This window comes from Vicugna pacos, chromosome 26, assembly GCF_048564905.1.
Source record: "Vicugna pacos chromosome 26, VicPac4, whole genome shotgun sequence".
NCBI classification, from domain to species: domain Eukaryota; kingdom Metazoa; phylum Chordata; class Mammalia; order Artiodactyla; family Camelidae; genus Vicugna; species Vicugna pacos.
In genome coordinates this window covers 29,330,111-29,350,346 of record NC_133012.1, presented here as the reverse complement: position 1 = coordinate 29,350,346, position 20,236 = coordinate 29,330,111, and the positions used below count along the sequence as shown (strand labels likewise).

Genomic DNA, 20,236 nt, shown 5'->3' with positions numbered 1-20,236 from the left:
CAGTCGTCTGCAGAGCTGGTCAGCCCTGCTGCCAGCGGGGGTGTACAAGAGAGGGCTGGGAACTCATGACAATATTGCAATGCTCATCTTGGGAGTCTAACATTGGACTGTTAGGGAATTTCATCATTTTAATCTATGAGATGATCTGTTCTTTAAAGCTGACCGTGTAGTTCGAACTCCTGGGACTCGGAGCAGTAGGGGAAGCCTGGCGCGTTTTTCCACAAAGGAAGACACAGAGTGGGAACCATACTTCCTTTTCTCCATGTTCTGCCTTACTGAGAAATCAGTTTCTATTCTTATTTTAAGCAAAAGCTTATTAATTATAGCTGCCATCGTGCTTTTCCTTTAAAGGGGCAAAAACACAATCATCTGTTTTAAATGTAGAGAGGGAAAAAAATCATCACTGCCCGAACTAATTCAAGTACCATGAGAAACAAACCTAAAACCTCCACCTTTACCTGAAACCGTAAAACTCCTAGGAAAAAACACAGGGGAAAAGCTCCTTGACATGGGTCCTAGTGATGATTTTTTGGATTTGACACCAAAAGCAAAGACAACAACAGCAAAAATAAACAAGAGGGAACACATCAAACTAAAAAGCTTCTGTACAGTCAAGGAAACCACCAACAAAATGAAAAGGTAACCTACTGAAGGGGAGAAAATATTTGCACATGTTATATCTGGTAAGGGGCTAATATCCAAAATGTATAAAGAACCTATACAATTCAATAGCAAAAAAAACCAATCTGAATGAAAAATGGGCAGAAGAACTGAACAGATATTCCCCCCAAAGACTTACAGGCGGCCAAGAGATACATAAAAAGATGCTCAAATCAATAATCAGGGAAATGCATATCAAACCACAATGAGATGTCACCTCCCACCTGTCAGAACGGCCATTATCAAAAAGACAAGAAATAACCAGTGCTGGAGAGGATGTGGAGAAAAGGGAACCCTTGTGCCCTGTTGGCCTTGTGGCCCCTGGACACCCAGAGACTCCTGGACACCCGGGGCTGGGCCTGCAGGTCCCAGAGATACTGGGAGCCACCTTCCCATCCAGGTCTGGGGTCCCTGCGGCAGCTGGGCTGGAATCTTGGTCCCGAGCCAGAACCTGGGGCCTGGGCAGGCAGTGTCCACCCACCACAGCCCCTGACTCTCACAGCCCCGTGTCCCTCACAGCCCCTGTTCCCCCACAGCCCCCATACCCCCAAAGCCCCTGTCCCTCACAGCCCCGGATCCCCCACAGCCCCCGTCATCCACAGCCCCCCGTCCTCCACAGCCCCCGTCCCCCCACAGCCCCGGGTCCCCTACAGCTTCCATCCTCCCACAGCCCCGAGTCCCCCACAGCCCCCGTCCCCCACAGCCCCCGTCCCCCTACAGCCCCGGGTCCCCCACAACCCCCCGTCTCCCACAGCCCCGGGTCCCCCCACAACCCCCGTCCCCCACAGCCCCGGGTTCCCCACAGCTCCCGTCCTCCACAGCCCCCCGTCCTCCACAGCCCACGTCCCCCACAACCCCCGTCCCCCACAGCCCCGGGTTCCCCACAGCTCCCGTCCTCCACAGCCCCCCGTCCTCCACAGCCCACGTCCCCCCACAGCCCCGGGTCCCCCACAACCCCCGTCCCCCAAAGCCCCGGGTCCCCCACAGCCCCCGTCCCCCACAGCCCCCATCCCCCCACAACCCCTATCCCCCACAGCCACCGTCATCCACAGCCCCGTCCCCCTCAGCCCTGGGACCCCATCCCCCACCGCCTCCAGTCCCCCGCCTACCCTGCCTCCGCATCGACGCCATGCCGGCCTCAGGACCCCGGCGACCCCGACGACACCAGCAACCCCAGCCTCGGCCAGAGCGGCACTTCGGAACTTCCGGGTTCCGCCCCTGTAGGCCTGCCCACAACAGCAAGCCGACCCAATCCGGATCCAGGGCCTCTACCACTGGCTGCCAATCAGCTGTGCATAGTCTGAGGATTGGCTCTTATGGTGTGGGCGTGGCCCGCGGGCCTGTGTGCTCCGAGCATGCTCAGAGAGAAGAGAGTAAACCCTGGTGAGCTGACCCCGGCCGCGGAGGGGTCAAGGGGCGGGGTCAACGAGAGGGAGCGGGAGGAGGGTCAGAGGTTAGGGGGTCATTGCAAGGGGGTCAGCCGGGGGCGGAGTTGTCACCCTGGGTCCCAGCGGTAAGCTGGGGTGGGAGCAGTGGGAGGGTCCGCTGATTGCCCACCCGGCCAGCGCCACAGAACCTGGGACTCCAAGCAGAGAGGAAGCTTGGAAGAAGCGATCCCGAGACTGCCACCAGGAACACCGCCGCCCCCTGACCGCGGACCGGCGTAGCACTGACTCCTTCCACCCGCAGGTGGATTTCTTCCCTGTGCTCCCCTCCAAGCATTTCACCTCCTCTGGGACTTTGGTTTACTGCGCAACCCTCTTTGATTCATCTCTTGGAGAACACGTTTCCTGAGAGTCTGTCTATCGGACACTGCCGTGGAAGCTGGGGCACCTCCACGAAGGGCTGGTGAGCGGAGACTGAAGTCTTAGGTCAGGTAGAAAGCATGTCACATGGAGAAGAGAGCAGGGAAGAGGTTTCAGAGTGGGGAGACGGGGTCAGGAAGGCTTCCAGGAAGGTCGTCTGCGCAAGGCTTGGTGATGTCCAGGCAAACAGCTCTCAAAGCAGAGGGACCGCGAAGGCCTGAAGCAGCACAGGGAGTGGGGAGAGTGACAGAGGCCATCAGACAGGAAAGCGGCTGCAGAGCTGGGCAAGGTCGCATAGTGGAGATGGTACCAGCCTCCCATTTTTCAGAGAGCCAGGTGGAGAATTACAGCTCACTTCGAGCAGAGGAGTGAAATTATCTGACATCTTGAAGAAGTTGCCTGAGGCGCTGAGCTGAGAGCAGGTTTGGTCGAGGAAGCAGGGGGCCAGCTGGGGTCCCTCGCAGTGAGAAGGACGTCGGTGGCCCGCACCAGGGTGGCGGCGGTCGAGGCTGTGAGAAGAGGGATCAGATTTGGATCTACGTGAAGACAAAGCAAAAGAGGTTTTCTGAGTGTGACTGTGGCAGAAGAGAAGAGTGGAAGGGCTCCAGGTTTTGGTCTGGAAGCTGGAAGACTGGAGCTGCATTGAGGAGAGAGAAACCTCTGGAGGGGTGGGCATCGCTGAGGGTGTGCTGTGCAGGACATGTTAAGGCTGAGGCGCTCCTTAGACATGTAAATGTGGGCGTCGGGCAGTTGAAGATGATTTTAGAGATTAGGAGAAAGGCCCAGGATCCAGATAGACGGCTGGGTTTGTCTGCATGTAGGTGCATTTAAAGCCCTAAGAGGGAGTGCTGGCAGAGAAGTGGTCCAAGGACAGCTGAGAGGGGCCAGAAGGTGGGGAATGAGGAGGCCTCTGCTATGGCACATGAGGGGAGTTGGTGGGGAGGGGGCGGGAAGGACAGGGAGCCATCCTGAAGCCAAGTCTAGTGGTCACTGGTCTGAAATGATGTTGAGGGGTTAAAATGAGGGCCCATCACAGATAAGTGAATTCATCAAGTGCAGGTTATTAGTGACCCTGATGACAGTAGTTTTTTTTGAAGTGGTAGAGGCAAAAGCTTGATGGGAACTCAGTAGAGAGAACTGAAGAAGAGAAATGGAAGATACTGGGTGCAGACCTCTCCCTACTGGACCCAAGATGGGGCAGTAGCTGGAGGGTTCCTAAGGACAGAACATGCAAACAGCAAACATACACACATATAATCAAAAGAGAGTTTTTTAGAAAACAACACACACCACACATACCACACATACCACATCAAGTTGAAACTGAAAATAAGTAATAGAACACAAATGACGCAATTTAAAAATGGGCCAAAGACCTTAACAGACACCTCACCGAAGAAGATATACAAATGGAAAATAAGCACATGAAAGGTTGCTCCACATCATATGTCATCAGGAATTGCAAATTGAAAAAACAGAAATACCACTACACACTTATGAGAACTGCCAAAATTCGGACACTGACACACCAGTATGTGATTGGTGAGGATGTGGAGCAACAGGAACTCTCATCACTGCTGCTGGGGGTGCAGAATGCTGCAGACGCTTTGGAAGTCAGTTTGGTGGTTTCTTTCAAAACTAAACATACTCTTATTCTACGATCCAGCAACCACATTCCTTGGTATTTACCCAAATGAGACAAAAACTTAAGTCCACACTAAGTCTTGCACACAGATGTTTATAGCAGCTTTATACACAATTGCCAAAACTTGGAAGCAACCAAGGATGTCCTTCAGCAGGTGAATGATAAATAAACCATGGTGCATCCAGACAAGGAATAATATTCAGGTAAAAATAATGAGCCTTCAAGCCATTAAAAAGATATGGAGAAATCTTGAATGCATATTACTAAGTGAAAGAAGCCAATCTGAAATGCTGTACACCGTATGATTCCAACTCTAGGACCCTCTGGAAAAGGCAAAACTATGGAGACAGTAACAAGATCAATGGTGGTCATGGTGGGATGGGAGGGAGGGTGGACTCGGTGGAGAACACAGAATTCATAGGGCAGTGAAGCTACTCTGTATGACAACACAATGGTGGATACACATCATTATCCTTCTGGCCAAACCCGTAGAATGTACAATACTGAATGAACCCCAAAGTAAACTATGGACTTTGGGTGATGGTGACGTGTCAACATGGGTTCATCAATTAAAACAAATGGACCATCTGAGGGGATGATGATAATAGGGGAGGCTGTGCATGTGTGGGGCCGGAGGCATATAGGAAATCTCTGTACTTCCCCTTCTTTTGCTGTGAATCTAAAACTGCTCTAAAAAATCAAGTCTATTTAACAAAATGGATGGTGCAGGAACAAGGGAGTGCAGGCTGGAATAATGTCCTTGATTAGATCATATCTTGACTTTGTTCTTTACTTTAAATTCCCAACAGCAGTCACGCCAGCTCTAGACTTTCTCACCTTACAACAAGAGCTTCCCAGAAACCATCTCTTTTCCCCCAGCCCTGCCTGTTCATTTAAACTCTTTCATCCCCAAACTTCTTGAAAGAGCTAATGACAGAGTCAGTCTCCACTTTGTCATCTTCAGCTGACTCTGTTGCCCACCTGTCTTCTCCATCCTCCTCCATTGTCAGTGCTTTTGCTAATGTCACAGACCCTTGTGTCACCAGTCCTGGTGCATGCTTGTCAGTCTCCATGTATGAGTCATGGTCTTCCAGGAGCACCATCTATCCAGCTGCAGAGCCAGACCTGGGATTCACTGGCATCCTTTCCTCCATCTCCCTTCCCCCATGACCATTGGAGAAATCACACCAAGTGTATTTTTCCTGCAACATTTCTTACTTCCACTGTCTAGTTCATGTCTTCACCATCTCTCAGTAGGATTTATCCAGGCATTTTTAAATTGATCTCCCCAATTCCACTCTTGTTTCCTCACTCCCACCCCACCTCCATCTCTTCTCCTCAAAGCAGCCAAAAAACTTGAAAAACTCTTATTGCCATTCAAAAAAATCAATGAATGTAATCCATCACTTTTACAAGCTAAAGGGGAAAAAAAAGTCACATGACCGTACCAGTATATGCAGAAAAAGCATTTGACAAAATCCAACAAAATCCAAAGCTCATGATAAAACTCTAACCAAACTAGGAAGAGAGGGGAACTTCCCCAACTTGGTAAAGAACACCTGGAGAAACCCCACAGCTAACATCATACTTAGTAGTGAGAAACTAGATGCCTCTCCCTCACCATTAGGGACAGGGCAAGGATGACCCTGTCACCAGTTTTCAACGTTGTATTGGAACTCCTAGCTAATGCAATGAGGTATGAAAAAGGAAATAAAAGGTATACAGATTGGGAAGGGAGAAATAACACTTTGTCTGCAAGTGACATGATTGTCCATGTAGAAGAGTCTATTTCCCTGCTAAAAACCCTGTGTCAAGTTTCACTGTAGGTGGGATACAATGCAGAGTCTTTAAAATGTCCTCCAAACACCCTGACTCGCTATCTAGACAGGTTCATGCTATTCTCTCTCGATCACTTTGTTCTGGTTACTCTGACTGTTGAGAGCACAAAATCTTCCCATCCCCCTGGGGCCGCAGGCCTGCTCTTCCTTCTGCCCAAACCCTTTCCCTGCCCCACTCTGTTCTTGCTTGAACCCCGTTTCTTCTCCAGGAATCTGGCAGAAGCAGCCTTCAGAATTCACGCTAGTTCTGCTGTGGAGAACCTTGCCCTCGCCTGCAGGCACCTCCAGCCTTGCTGGTCAGCCTCACAGCCTTCTCTGAAGCTGTAGGACTTAGCCAGAGGAACCTGGGGAGAGGGAGCAACAGGCAGCCACTGGCAGATGAAAGTTGGAAGGGAAAACATCCAGCCTACCAATGGTCATGCAGGCAGTTTTGAGGTACGTTCCTCACGGTGGCTTTGGGGATCCCCAGCCAGACCAAGGTCCTGTTGTCCTCAGGGGTGGCCAGCGTGATGGGACATCCTATTAACTTTTCCTCCCTCCCTGTCTCACTCTTCCTGCTTCCTCTCTGTCTCCTGGGTCAAGCTCCCAAATAAACCTGCACCCAAATCCATGTCTCAGGACCTGCTTGTGGGAGAACCCAGAGGAAGAAAAAGATTTCCTCAAAGGCTTCTTCCCTGATCCCAAAGCTGTATGGTTGCTCTCTTAACATTCAGTAACACCCTATACTTTTCTTCAGAAAAGTAATTAGAATTTGTAATTCTGTATTACTGCGTTACTTTAAGAAATGATTCTCTCTCCAGAAGGGAAGCTCCAGGGGCCAGAGGCTGCTTCTCTGTTTTGCTCACATACTGATAGGCATGATGGGCACTCAGTACATTCTTCTTATTTTTGTTGTTGTTGTTGTTGCACGAATGAATAAATAAATGGATTTTTAAAAGATGAAAGGATGGAGACAAGTATGGAGAGGAGGAAAGTAAAGGAAAACTACATTTTAAAGTTAAAAAATTGATCCAGAATCTAGACTTTTGGTTGAGGTTTGGTGCACACAACTCATTGGTTTCTGACAGAAGAGGCAAATTGGAAGATAAACATTAAGGAGAAATGTCGATTGTGGGTTCATCTTGTATTCACTCCCTCAGCACTTTGAACTCTGCTCTGAAAATAAATTGCAGTTGATTAATATGAGTGATAAATTATAAGAAGAAATATTATGGAGACAGGGCTCTTGTTTAAAGATCTTGAAATTTCTGGAAAAGATTGGTTTGTGTCAGTCCAAATATTTTTGGCTTCCTGATTCTCTTTTCCTGTTCTAATCCCTGCCCATTTCCCTATAAACTTTCATTTTGGTATTTTCCCTTATTCTAGCCGCTTTCAGGTCTTCTATCTCACTTAAACTTCACAACAGCCCAGTTAGAGACGTGGGGAGCTCTGTTTTACAGATTTACTGAAACCAGGGCTCCTGGACTGGTCCAAGGTCAGGAAACACACAAAGATGCGCAGGAATGAAGCCAGCTGGTCTTTGGTTACCAGCGCAGAGGCCTCACAGTAGGCCACGGTAACTTTCCTTCCCCCAGCAGTACCATCTTGGTAGGGCATTCCCATGAATTTAATCCCAGTCCATCAAAATACGGCCAAGGTCGCTAAATTTTCCAGTTCGCTGCACGCTGTGAACACAACTTTTACTGAACCAACTCTCCTTCCTCATCTCTGGGCTTATGTGGTCTATGCGCTGCTGGGAGCCAATGCGTGAAGGCGGCCAGACCCAATGGCCCGCGGAAGAGACGCTGTGCCTGGGCCTGGGGACACCATGGTGACCCTTCTTCCCTACGAAGACACCGTGGCACATTCGTCTACAGGGAAGTGCGGGCGTGAAAAGGTGGAGGCTCAGTCTAGGCACCCGCCGGTAGCAGGAGGGATATAGCCCAGCGATACCCTTGCCAACATGGAAAATACACCTCTCTCCGCGTCCTCGCTGCCACGTGAGCATCCCGGGTGTGGACAGGACTTTACCCCGTCTACGAATCCCTCGCACGATGTGCCCGCCTGTCACTCCTTCCCATCCCGAGCCGGCTGCGCTGTGCCAGGTGTTGGCTTGTGTGTCGGACTCGCCGGCTGACTTCCTAGCGCTGTGAGCACCTGCTCCGCGCGCAACGGTGAGGCTGCTGCCCCCGGGGGCTGCTCGGGCGCCACATGCCTCCCGCTGTTCCCGCGTGACCCGCCATTCCCCGCGCAACAGTTGGCCGGCCGGGCGGTGCGCGCGCTCCCCGGGCCAGGCGCGCCGAGTGCGCCGGGCGGCCAGGGGTAAGGGGCCCGCCAGGGTCGCGGCTCTGAGGCCTGGCGCTCCCCCAGGCGCGAGCCCGGCCCCTCTCCAGATGCCGCTGCGCGCCGGCCGCCCCCCCGTGCGCCGGTGCCTCCCTGGGCGCCCAGTGCGCAGGCGCCAGCCGTGAGGCCCGACAGTGCACCGGGATCGAGCGGGTCGGAGCGGCGGCAGCGGCGGGGACCTACGGGCTGGCGGACTGACGGGCAGACGGGCCATGTCGCCCGGCACCTGCTAAACTGGAGCGCCCGAGGATGTCTGCGCTGAGGAAGGTGCGAGCCGCTGGGGCCAGAGCCGCGTGGGGACCGGGCGCCGGGCGTGAGAGCCGTCGGGGGTTGGGGGGCGAGGGCTGCGCGGCGGGACGGACAGCTGAGGCCGCGCGAGGGCGGCTGTGTTGGGGGCGGGGACCCCGGGGCAGCCTTGCGCGGGGTCCTCGCAGCCGGGGCTCCTGTGGGTGCGGGAGCGGGCGACGAGCGGGGCGTCGCGGAGGGGTGACATTCTCCTCTCAGCCTGGCAAGCTGGGAGACCTGCGGAGACCCGGGAGGGGGCGCGGGCCGGGGAGGAGCTGCGCGCGGGGCTCCGGCTAGGCACAGTGAGGAGATGGGGGCGGCGCAAACTGCACCCCCTCCCCCGGCCCAGCGCGGGCGTGGATTCCGACTGCCCCTGGGAATGGATGGAAGGCGCCGGCAGCCCGGGCTGTGCTTCAGGGGCGCGGAGGGCACGGGGCGCGTGGCTGGGAAGCGGGAGGGGTCACTTGTGCCGGGGCGCGGCGTCCGTGGCGACCAGGGGGCTGGCGGAGTGCACCGGGAGGGTGGCCGCGGGCTCTCCAAGTGGGAGCAGAGCGCGGGGGCTTTTTAGGGGCGGTTGCTAAGCGAGGCGCTACCCGGCTTCGGATTCTGTAACCAAGCCTCCCCCGGCAGCGGCTGTTGCCGTTCTGAGCTCACTCGCTAACGATAGCAGGAGAAATAACGAAGATGTAATTATTACAGCCTGCGTGGCGAGGGGTGGGGGCGGCAGGCATGGTAGCCGCCTGCGCGGGCCAGGTGGGTGCCTGGCTCCTGCCCCCCCCACCGGTCGCGCGTGCTGCGCGGAGAGACGCGGAGTGCCCGGGACCGGCGGGGGCTGGGAAAAGAGTCGGGGGTGGAGAGGGGGCGGCAGGGCGCAGAGCCCCCGGGCCGCGGGTTTGCGGGGGAGAGCAGGAGAACCAGCTCGGGGGGCGAACTGCATCGGAAACTCGGAGCGGCTCCCCGGCGCTCGCTCTCCTCTGGAACGTGGTCCGGCCGCCTGCGTGTCGCTGTCCCCATGAATGGCGACTCTGCCGGGCTCCGGATTCGGAATTCGGGACTTACCGGTGCGAGTGGCTCGTATTGATCAAAAATAAAGCAATCGGCAGCAATTCCTTCCTGTGATTAGTTCTGCCAGAGCGGGCTGTGGGCGGTTTTGGAGCCAGAAATTAGAGCGCACCTGCTTTTCCTGCCATTGGAGGAGGACTTCAGACAAGGACTTTCCTGAGGGGCCTCAGCCCCGGGGGTCTCGGGGCTTTGCTCACAGTAACCAGCTGGTGTGTCCTGATGGACAGTGTGTCTGATTGGAACTCCCAGGCCTGGTAATCTGTGACTTCAAGACGACTCTTATTTGCAGATGTGAATTAATTGTATTAGTTATTAGAAAACCCCGCAGCATCTCAGCATGGCTGAGGGAGCCCAGGAGCCTCATGCAAGGGGATTCTTACACTCCCTCAAAGCGGACACCACAGAACCCTCTCCCCTCCCCCACACCGTGGAAAGAACAGCATTTGGATTTCAGGTTAATGTACGTGAAAAACACCGTTTTCATTTTACCTCCTTTATAGCTTCTGCAAAAGATAATAGGCAAAACGTGGTGAAATGATGAAAAAATGGTAATTTTTGGCAGGTCAAGTTGTTACTCTGCTGTTTAAAAAAATGTCATTAATCAGGATTTTCCAGTAGCCAAATTGTCTTGTGCAGGCGGCTGGGTGACTCACAGATTTGGCTCTGATAGTAATTGTAGAGTGTGTGTACCATTTCCCTTTAGATGGTGTGACTTTCTCATGGCTTGGAAGGGAATGACTTGGAATATTTTATACCCCACATCTGGCAACATGACCAGCAGGCTGTGGGGAGCGCTCTGCCCAGGCACACCTGGGCTGGGAGCGCTGTGGACCTACTGAACACTGGTACGAAACACTCTCATCCTGGAGCACACTGCCCCTTTCCACCAACACCTCGAGTCCGTCCCAGGTCAGGAGTCCCACGGGTGTGGGCTTTACTCTCTGTGCTCACCTATCAAGGGGGGCTGCTTTGTGTCTGTGAGCCCCTCCTGCCCCCTTGTGACCTTCCCTCACTCATTTCTTACCCCAGTGATCTGCAGATTACACTTTAATTTACAGGGTTAGCTTCAAGAGCACAATGAATTCTTCTTCAAGTCACACAAAGTGATGACGTAATTAGAGATTTCTCACCACAAAGATGTTTTCTGAAATACGACGCCTAAGTCAGCTTTCAGTGCCGTTAATCGTTTACTCCCTTTCCTTCCAGAGAGCTTTGCACTTACAGTGTAGCTGTCCTAAGTGGTGCTGCTGGAGACAGAAATAAACATTTATTTAGTAATGTTTTCGTGAGCCTTAGGTTTCTTGTGTTGTAAATGAATTAATAACAAAGTGTTTATTTTTATGCAGTTCAGATTACTTTGCATGACTTCTCCCGGCGATGTAAATGTCTTCCTGGGGCAATCTATTGCTTCTCTTATTTTTGTCTACTTCATTTTTGAAACTGGTGAAAATTAAATATTAAAAGCAAAAAAGCACTTTGCAAAACTTGAGTCACACCCAGAATCCAACCAATTCTGAAACCAAATTCTAATATTTTAAAGATTGTTAGAGGATTTGTTACCTATGTCTTTAACAGAGTGTCTCCCATCATGTGCCTGCATGGTGGAATTGGAGAAATGCTGTAATCCTTTTATATCTGAGGAAAAACTTCATGGTTTCTCAGTTACTCAAGGAGTTGAATGATATACACATTGATCATAGATTTTTAAAGGGAAACATTAATTAAATGTATTATTTATTGATCCTTGGAATGGATATGCCATGGTCATTCACTGGATACAATAAAAATAACTATGATTCATCATTTTGGCCAGATGGAAGTCGTATTTAAAGCATTGCCAGCATGTTGGTTATAAAAGAATTTTGGGCCACCAAACAGGAAGTTAGCAGGCAAAGCATTCTCTGTAGTTAAAAATCACTCTGATCAACCACAGGTTGACTTGTAAGTTGTTTTTATCCCAGCGGGTCGCCAGCTTTTCAAGTCGGGGTTGTTGTCTTCCTCCCCAAAGCCTGGTCTGGTGGTTTCATGCTTGTTCGTGACGTGCAGTCTCATTTCTGGGACCTGAGCCCTGGGCCGGGCTGAGCTACGGGAGATGGGTGGGGGTGCAGGGGTGCAGACTCTTTTTAACTCCTGCACCTGCTGTTAGAAGGGTGGTTACGTTTACTGCAGGTGTCCCTTCCAGGGCTTAGCAGCAGCGACAAGCAGCAGGTTTGAGTCGGAGTTGCTCTCCTGGGAAAGGCGAGAGGGCGTCCACGTGCAGAGCCGGCTCTGCCTTTATCTGCGTGGGGTGTGCGCTGGCCTCCCCTGTGATAAGAGCGTCGGTCAGGCAGCCCCTCGAGGGGTCCCTCACTCTCAGTCCCCCATCGGGGGGACACCCGTTTCTGGCTGTTCCCACAATTCCCACGAGGGGCTTCAGTTGGGTGACTCAGGGAACGCGTCTCCGGATTCGGCGCTGACGGTTTTCCATGCTGGGGTGGACCATGCTTGTTCCTGAAGGCTCCGTCTTCCTTGGAGGGTCTCCAAGGAGTTGAGCTCACCAGTCCGATTAGGACAGCTTCCGTGGTCTGTGCCGCCTGGCTTCCCAGGACAGCGGCAGGGTGACTTCTGTGGAGAGCCGGCCTGGCCCACTTAGAGGGCCTGGCTGTGATGGGCCCACCCTCTGCCTGGAGGTGGGTCAGGAAGTCAGGACCCCACCCCTCTCCCAGGAGTAGGTGGGGAACACGGCGTTTCTTTGGAGCTGAGAATGGCACCTGTCTTTGAGGAGAGGAAGGTTTAGGAAGTAAATCCGAAGGATGTAAGGCCATCACTGCACAGCCTCTGGGGCTGGGGCGGGTGGCCTGTCTGGAAAGGAAACCAGTGCCCAGGACAGCAGGGCCTGGCCGTGGGTGGGCAGCAGGGCCTACACGGAGACACTGGTCCTGCAATGTCGCGGATGTAAAGCTGGGCCGGACATTCTCATTTCCTCTCTGTTGTCGGTTCTGTCTATGAAGAAATCCCTCTCTGGGGTGGTTTCTGTCCGACCACCGCGTGGGACGTAAGGGCTTTTGTTTCCCCAACTTTCCTCTTTAGATCTCTCGTTGTGGGGTGACATTTGTCCATCCTCAGGTGACATTTCTGTCTGGTATGCCTTTCTGTTTGTTTCCACAGGGAGAAAAGAAAAACTAAAATTAATTTTTGCTAAAATGGAATAAACATTCGCAACCAGCCCGCGCTGGTTGTAGCAAAATTTTTTTAAGTCACTTTGTGAATATCAGTGGTCGTTGTCTTTAGAGCATGTGCTATACTCTGCACAAAAGAAAAAAGTATTGAAACGATCTCCTGGAGCCCATGGAGGATGTATGCTAAGCCAGACAGCGTAAAATGATTATCTTATGCTTCATGGACATTTCTCCTAAGATTTTTGCACGATGCCGCCCAGAAGCTTTTATACTGGCCGCGTAGGTAGTGGGCAGGAGCGACAGTTCTGGAGGTGGCAGGCCTGGGTGGCTGAGGGACCCTGGCGGTCTGTTTGCCCTCATGTGTTCTCGTCCCCTCTTCACTGAATGAGGGACAGATGGAATATTAATGCACTAGTGCTTAACTTAACTACCTTAACTGGTGACGTAAGGCAGAGCAGAATACCTGGTAAATAATCAGTATGTGTCATCATTTTGATCATGAAGAAATAAAATCGGGGCCCAGTTTGAGCCGTGCTGCATTGGACGTAATCAAGCCACTCTCTGACTCCCCATGAAACTTGGGTATCTGTTATTTCTAGTCTTCTTTTACTTATTTATGTATGTTTTGCCACCTCTTTCCAAAACGTATTTTGGCTCAACTTAACCACAAAAGGACAAAGGCAGAAATTTTAATAGAAGAGAAATGGACGATCAGAGCAAAGGAATAGGGTGACCCCAAGGGTTACCCTAATCCTTTGACCTCAACTTTGAGTCCGAGTTTCCTGGCAAGCAAGTCAATAAGACCATGAAACACAAGCCCTCTCTGATTCCCAGACGGGGGACACTGACCGCTCGTCTTTCAGCAAGGACAGGGTTATCCCTGGTGCTGAGCTGTGAAGGATGCTTTCATGGCAGACTCAGTGTGAAGGAGCTCCTTTACATGAACACACGTCAGTTGTACAAATACAGAGTGTTTTTCTTGGTTGTATCTTACAGCAGACGTGGAAGGAAACCAAAAGTGAAACCTGCATAGACAGCCCATGAGAGGGTGTAACGGCCTGTTTCTCGTATTTCCGGGTTCTCTGCGGGACCAGATGGGAACCTGGGGGTTCAGGAGCCAGTCTTTGGGCTCTGGCTCTCCCCCGTCTCCTCCCGTCTAGTGTCTGTGTGTGTCCGGTGGACAACTCGGGTTTCTTGGTCTTGTGTCCTTCTTATTTCCCACAGTGCTCTCAGGGAGGTGCCCAGCGACGTGTCTCAGCCGGAGATGAGGGCTCTTGTCCTGAGTGTGCCTGTTGTCCCCCACCCCTGCTGCTTCCTCCCGGTCCCCGCCCCCGCCCCCTCGGGAGGGCGGTGCCTGTCCCTGAGCACCTGCGCTGGGGCCTACCTGCAGCGAGCCCTTGCCTGGCTGTCTCCCCTTCCAGAAGGACAGCTGGAAGGAGGGCGCCTGGTTGTGTCATAGCTGGGTCTCCCTCGCCGTCCATGGCTGTGAAGGAACCGTGAGCCAGGGAAGAGCCATGTCCCACACTGACCTCCGCTGTCTCCCTGCTGGTCGCTGCCACCCTGCCGGGGGGGAAAGACTCCTCCTTGTCTGTCCCTGTGCCCTGACTCGGACTGGCAGCCTCGGGACCCTGTGCTCTTGCTCACTCGTCACCGTTTATCTTTTCTACATTTTCCCCATGTTTACCCTCCCAGACCTGGTTGAAGGGTGCATCCCCTGTGGCGTGAGAATGGATGCTGCAGCCCGGTCACCCCGGGGGTCCTTTGTGCCTCTCAAGGACACTCCTGGGGAAATCCTGCTCCCACTCGTGCCTGGAGAAACGGGGAACCAAACACACTCGGCGACCTTCCCACTTCCACCAGAGTGTTTTAGATCCTATCACTAGGTGAGGTAGTATTTGAGTGAATAAGCAAGTCCCCAACCAGCTGACCCTTCGCGCCCTCCAGAGGTCCCTCAGCAACATGCCTTTCCTCTTGCTTCTCTGGCTTGTGTGAGTCTCACTGAGATAGGAGACCTTACGAGCACATCAATGGATTTGCCTGTTTTATGAAACTCTGGGCTCTTTAAAAATAATTTCCATTTCTTGTGTTCTTTGTAATATTTTGAGTTTCTGAACAAATTTCTGAGTATATTTTCTGATTCTGTTAAAAACCAATATAGAATCTGTGTTACAGATAACATAGAGATTTTCATAAATAGTTGAACGATGTCCCTTCAGACTTCCTCTGTGGCTGCTGTGCCGCATTCCTGAGTCTACAGCGTAGTTGTCTAGGTTACTTCTGCGGTCATTCTTGCTGTGAAAGGTGGGTCCACGACTCTTTGGAGCAGCCGAACAGCACGTCTACGTCTTCAGTTCATCCACTTGCTAGTTTCTCTAATGATATTTTATTAAGAGTCACGGCGGGCACTCAGTTTTTTAAAAAACCAATCTTCTTTTGCATGTAACTAGTCCCAGCAGTTCCACTTCTGGGAACGTATCCTAAGGAAATAATCATGACTTTATAGGAAATCAGCTAAACAGGTGTTCACTCCAGCTTTGTTTCATAGTAAAACATTGGAAGCTAGCAATAACCGGAGACTGGATCAATTCATTATGACACAGCACTTTGTAAAAAGATGCACATCCATTAAAGTTCAATCTTTAATGCTACAGAAAGCTGTTCCTATTATATTAAGTGGAGGAAGCAGGTTGTAAAACAGGACACACAGCGTGCTCCCCTGTCCCTGAAGCTGCTGTACGTGGAGCAGAGGGAAGTCTGGAAGGACCCCCAGCGGCCAGGGAGGGAGGGGGCTGCTCACCCAGTGGCATCTGCTCCTTGCTGGGCGGGGAGGGGGGCGGGGCCTCTTTCAGAGCAGTCTCCACCACCCAGGCACCCCCAGGGGCTCCCTCTGGGCCGTTCCCTGAGCTGCCACCTGGGAGGCCAGGTGTCAGGGCCTTTGCACGGACCTTGCTGGCCGCATGTGCTCCCCGGACATCGAGGGTCACTCCCCACTCGGCACTTCCTCAGTAAGTGGACTCCATCACTCCCTGACCTCCCTACCCCCTGGTTGCCGGATAGTGTATCACACGATTTACTCACGTGTGAGTGTCTGGTCCCCACGTCTGCTGATGTGATGGGCATTTCCTGAGCTCTCACTCTGTGCCAAGTGCCCTATGGAGTGTGGTATGTGCACTGGCTTGTTCTCGGCACCAGCCCTGGGGGGCCAGCCCGTCGGAAGTGGGGACAAATTAGGAGGAGGGTCAGTCTTGCGTGGGGTCCGGCCGAGCTGACTGGATCTGCCCCCAGGGCCCCTCGCTGCAGTGTGGTGTGTCTGGGTCAGGGCGGGTGCTGGCCTGGGGACCCAGGTGCAGTGCTTGCTGAGTGAGTGGGCACGATCAAAGTAGCAACACTCCTTATCTGGAGCCTGGCAGTGGTTTTGGTTTCTTTTTCCTTTTTTCCTATTTGTGTCAGAATGTGTTTGGCCTCAGGTCACAGGAAGTCCCGCACAAAGTGGCTTAAGCAGGACTGTCTGTTAGCCCGTAGCGAGGCTGGGGCAGAATGTGCGAGGACCTGGATTCTCCTCGCCTTCCTGCTCTGCGGCCTTTGCTGTGGTGGCTGGACCCCCCACGTTGCAGAGGGACGTCGCCACTCAAGGCTGTCACTCTCAGGTGTGACAGAGCCAGCAGAACTGGGGGACTTGTCCCTCCCTGATGTCCCTGAGCTGCCATATCCAAGATCCTCTGGAGCATGTGTGTGGAAACGGGGCACAGGTTGTCCTGGAGCTCAGGTCAAGTCAGGGAGGTTTTCTTGGTCCCCCAGGTGGTCCTTCTGTAACAGGCTCTTCCTGCCTTGTGGCTTTGCCGCTGCCACCCTCATCCAACTCAGAGGGGGGCGAGCTGGGGGCCATGCTCCAACTCCCTTGGCCTCTGTTCTGTGCACACTGGCCTCAAGGCCTCAAGGGAGGGGGGCAAGAAGCAGAGGGGTTTGTGATCGGCTGATCCTGTGACACCTTCCTGGTTTCATTTTTGGAGTGAAGACACCTCACGTGCAAGCTCTTCAGAAGTGCTTACCTGCTGTCCTGTAATGCCTGACCAGGTACAGCAGGAGGGATGGGACCCCTGCTGGGGTTTAGACTAATCGTAAGCCACCTTCGGGCTGCCCTGCGCCTGGTGCCCTGAGGCCACGCAGAAGAGGCCGAGCCCGGGGGCCAAGCCGCCTCACCCTGGGAACCAGGCGGGGGCGGCCGTTTGGCTGTCCACCAGCAGTGTCTAGTACGCAGCTGTTCTAGGTTTATCAGTTGCCTAGCGCATGAAACACTTCTGTAATTTAATGTCTTAAAGGAAACTTTATGCATCCTTCCGGTAAAGATTTCAAAGATACTGTAAAGCGAATAGGACAGAGAGACACCTCCTGATGACCCCTAGGCCCAGTGTCGCGAGTCCCCCTTTGCCCGTCCAGCACGTGGTCGTCATCCGATGGACCTCATTCTGTCCGTCAGGGTTCTCTGCTCGTAAGTCCCAGAAACTCCAGCTAATGCTAGCACCCAGAATCCACGGAGTCCGCCGGCAGGACCTGCACCAGCCTCTGGCCTGAGGGAAGGTCGGAGCCCCATGGCAGGTTCTGTGGCAGCCTCTCCGCGCTCCGTCCCGGCCTTGCAGGCTGCTGCCTTACTCCCGAGGTGTGCAGGGCACCTGGGTGGGGGTGGCACTGGGCCAGGCAGACCTACCCAGTCTTGTTCTGTGGCCCCAGGGAACGGCACATGACCTAGAAATAATTACCATTTGTGTCTGGTGTGCTTCTTCCCTGTCTTACTCTTCCTATTTTTTTAAACCCAAATTGGGAACTGTACTTTTTTTTTTTTACCTTATATTCTTTTCTGAGAATTTGCCCAAGTGTTCAAAACACTCTTTGACTATTTGATTTTAATTGAAGTGTAGTGTTCCAGCCTTCCCCTATTGCTCCACATTAAAGTTGCCTACGAAAAGTTTTGGCCTGTAATCTGTGATTAATATCTTTTTTGATGTGTCCTGAAAATCTAGGCAATTTTTCTGTAGTAACTTCCTAGAAACAGAATTACCGGAATAATGAATGTATCTGTTAGGGCTGCCGCAACAAGCTACGACAGACTCGGTGGCTTCAAACAAGAGAAATGCAGAACAGCAGAAAAGGAGAGAAGTCTGGAGTCGAGGCTCCCTGGAGCCGCGCTCCCTCCGGAGGGTCCAGGAGGGGGTCCTTCCCGCCTCTTCCAGCTTCCGGCGCCCAGCGTGGGTCTCCTGACTTGTGGCCGCATCACTCCGTCACTCTCTGCCACCGTCTCCGTGGCCGTCTCCTCTGCGTCTGTCTCCCCCTTCCTGTCCATCCCGAGTCTCCCTCTTGTAAGGACACTTGTCACTGGAAAGTAATCCAGGGCTTTCTCTTTGTGTCGAGGTTCTCAACTTAATCACACCTGCAAACACTCTTTCCCAAAGAAGGTCACGCTTGTGGATTCCAGGGACTTGCGTGGCGACACCCACGTGCAGAGGGTATGGACATTCCAGGAACTGGAAACTGCTGATGGACGGCTTTGAGCCCAGAGCCCCCCACCAGCACTGGACGCAAGGCTCGTTTTGCTGCCCCCTCTCCAGGGCCTAGGGAAGGGGCAGCTGGCTGTGGCACAGGCAGCGCTTTGTAAGAGCAGTGAAGGAACCGAGTAAAAGTGCCAAGGGAAACGGTCAGTAGAGCCTGTGAGAGCTGGTGGACGTGCGTCTGTGCCACTCCACCAAGCGGAGCTGCATGGTGAGCGTGGAGCACACGTGTCCTCATCCTGGAAACCGGGCTGAATCCTGTGTGTGCAAAGGTTTGTCACGCGTGCATGAAGATGGGTGGAGGCGCGAACAGGAAGTTAGTACAGGGGTCCGTAAGCATTTGAGAATGAGGCTACTAATGAATGGTGACAAAAAGGCAAATTAAAACATCGCTTTTTTTAAAATTGAAGTTCATTCAATTACAATGTGTCAGTATCTGGTGTCCCAGTCATCATATATATACACACATATTCATCTTCATATTCTTTTTCATTAATAAATAAAACATCACTTTTTTTTAACTTTTCAGATGGGTTGTTATTTTAAAAATAATTACTGACCACACATTTTCCGTGTCGGATTTTGAGGCGTCTGGAGCCGTTTGCGTCTCCGTCTTCCCAGCACCTGTGGTGGCCATTCTGCCCCAGGCCCGTGGCCCCTCCTGACCAGAGAACCCTGTGTTCCAACTTTGTGATGAAATGTAGATTTCCTGTTTCAGAGGCTTAATGGACAGCATTTTTAAAAAGGGTTGAATCTGGCTAAATTTAGTGTCTGAAAAATGTCCAGTCCGAAAATAGCTCTTTTCCGAAACACCCGTCTCCAGGTCGCGCTGTTTCCCTTTGGGAAGGTGAGCGCCGAGGGCTGGAGGCTCCTTGTCCCTGTCCTGTCGACAAACAGGTGTCACCATCCCCGCGCTCTTACCGCCTCACGGAGAAGGGCCATGCCTGTCGCCTTGGGACGTGGTGGTCGGCCGCGGCCCTGGGACGGGTGAGGACTGTCCCCTCCTCTCTTTGACTCTAAGTCTGCCGCCGCCTGCTCCTTCGACTAGTCCTTGTTGTCTGCTCTTCTGAAGACATTGAACAAGATGAGCCGTGAGGTGAGCAGACGTGAGGCTGTTCCTGGCTTTCCTTCCTTTCTTCATCCTTACAGTGAGTGCTGGATCTCTGCTTCCTCTGACGTCTTTTCCAAGCTTATCATTATTATTATTTTTTCTTAAAGAAGTCGTGCTCTGTCAGCCCAGGGGAGGATCATCCCTTGATTTTTGTGGCATGGTGCTTGGGTGAATCCTATGTTTGCTTAGCCAGCTGTCCCAACTTCTGCCAAGTGGAGGAGGAGGTGGAGGAGGAAGGGTGAGGGTGGAAGGAGGGGTGGGGGTGGAAGGAGGGGTGGGGGTGGAGGAGGAAGGGTGGAGGTGGAAGGAGGGGTGGGGGTGGAGGAGGGGTGGGGGTGGAGGAGGGGTGCAGGGGAGGAGGAGGTGAAGCAGGAGGAGGAAGAGGAGAAGGTGGAGGAGGAGGAAGGAGAGGAGGAGGAAGTGGAGGAGGAGGGGTGGGGGTGGAGGAGGGGTGCAGGGGAGGAGGAGGTGAAGCAGGAGGAGAAGGTGGAGGAGGAGGAGGAAGGAGAGGAGGAGGAGGAGGTAGAGTGGGAGTAGGGGTAGGGCTGGAGGAGGGGAGTGGGTGGAGGTGGAGGTGGAGGAGGAAGGGTGGGGGTGGAAGAAGAGGGGTGGGGGTGGAGGAAGAGGGGTGGGAATGGAGGAGGGGTGCAGGGGAGGAGGAGTTGAAGCAGGAGGAGAAGGAGGAGAAGGTGGAGGAGGAGGAAGGAGAGGAGGAGGAGGTGGAGGAGGAGGGGTGGGGGTGGAGAAGCGGTGCAGGGGAGGAGGAGGTGAAGCAGGAGGAGAAGGTGGAGGAGGAGGAGGAGGAAG

The 20,236-nt window shown here is 53.0% G+C and overlaps 1 protein-coding gene and 1 long non-coding RNA gene across 7 annotated transcripts in view; one reads left to right on the top strand and one right to left on the bottom strand.

Annotated features, from left to right (window-relative positions):
• ERICH1 (glutamate rich 1) overlaps positions 1 to 1,896 on the bottom strand; it is a 47,565-nt gene extending 45,669 nt beyond the window's left edge. For 4 of the 6 annotated variants that reach the window (XM_072950580.1, XM_072950579.1, XM_031691346.2 and 1 more), the window contains exon 1: positions 1,770 to 1,896. In XM_072950580.1, coding sequence (XP_072806681.1) covers positions 1,770 to 1,791 — 22 coding nt within the window. In that variant the 5' untranslated portion in view covers positions 1,792 to 1,896. The remainder of the gene's footprint in view (positions 1 to 1,769) is intronic. The other 2 variants (XM_072950582.1, XM_072950581.1) reach the window with 2 other exon arrangements.
• Positions 1,897 to 8,420: 6,524 nt separating this feature from the next.
• Positions 8,421 to 20,236, top strand: part of LOC140689548 (uncharacterized) — a 56,205-nt gene continuing 44,389 nt past the window's right edge. Inside the window, exon 1 of the long non-coding RNA XR_012064595.1 lies at positions 8,421 to 8,537. This is a non-coding gene — a long non-coding RNA (uncharacterized lncRNA). The remainder of the gene's footprint in view (positions 8,538 to 20,236) is intronic.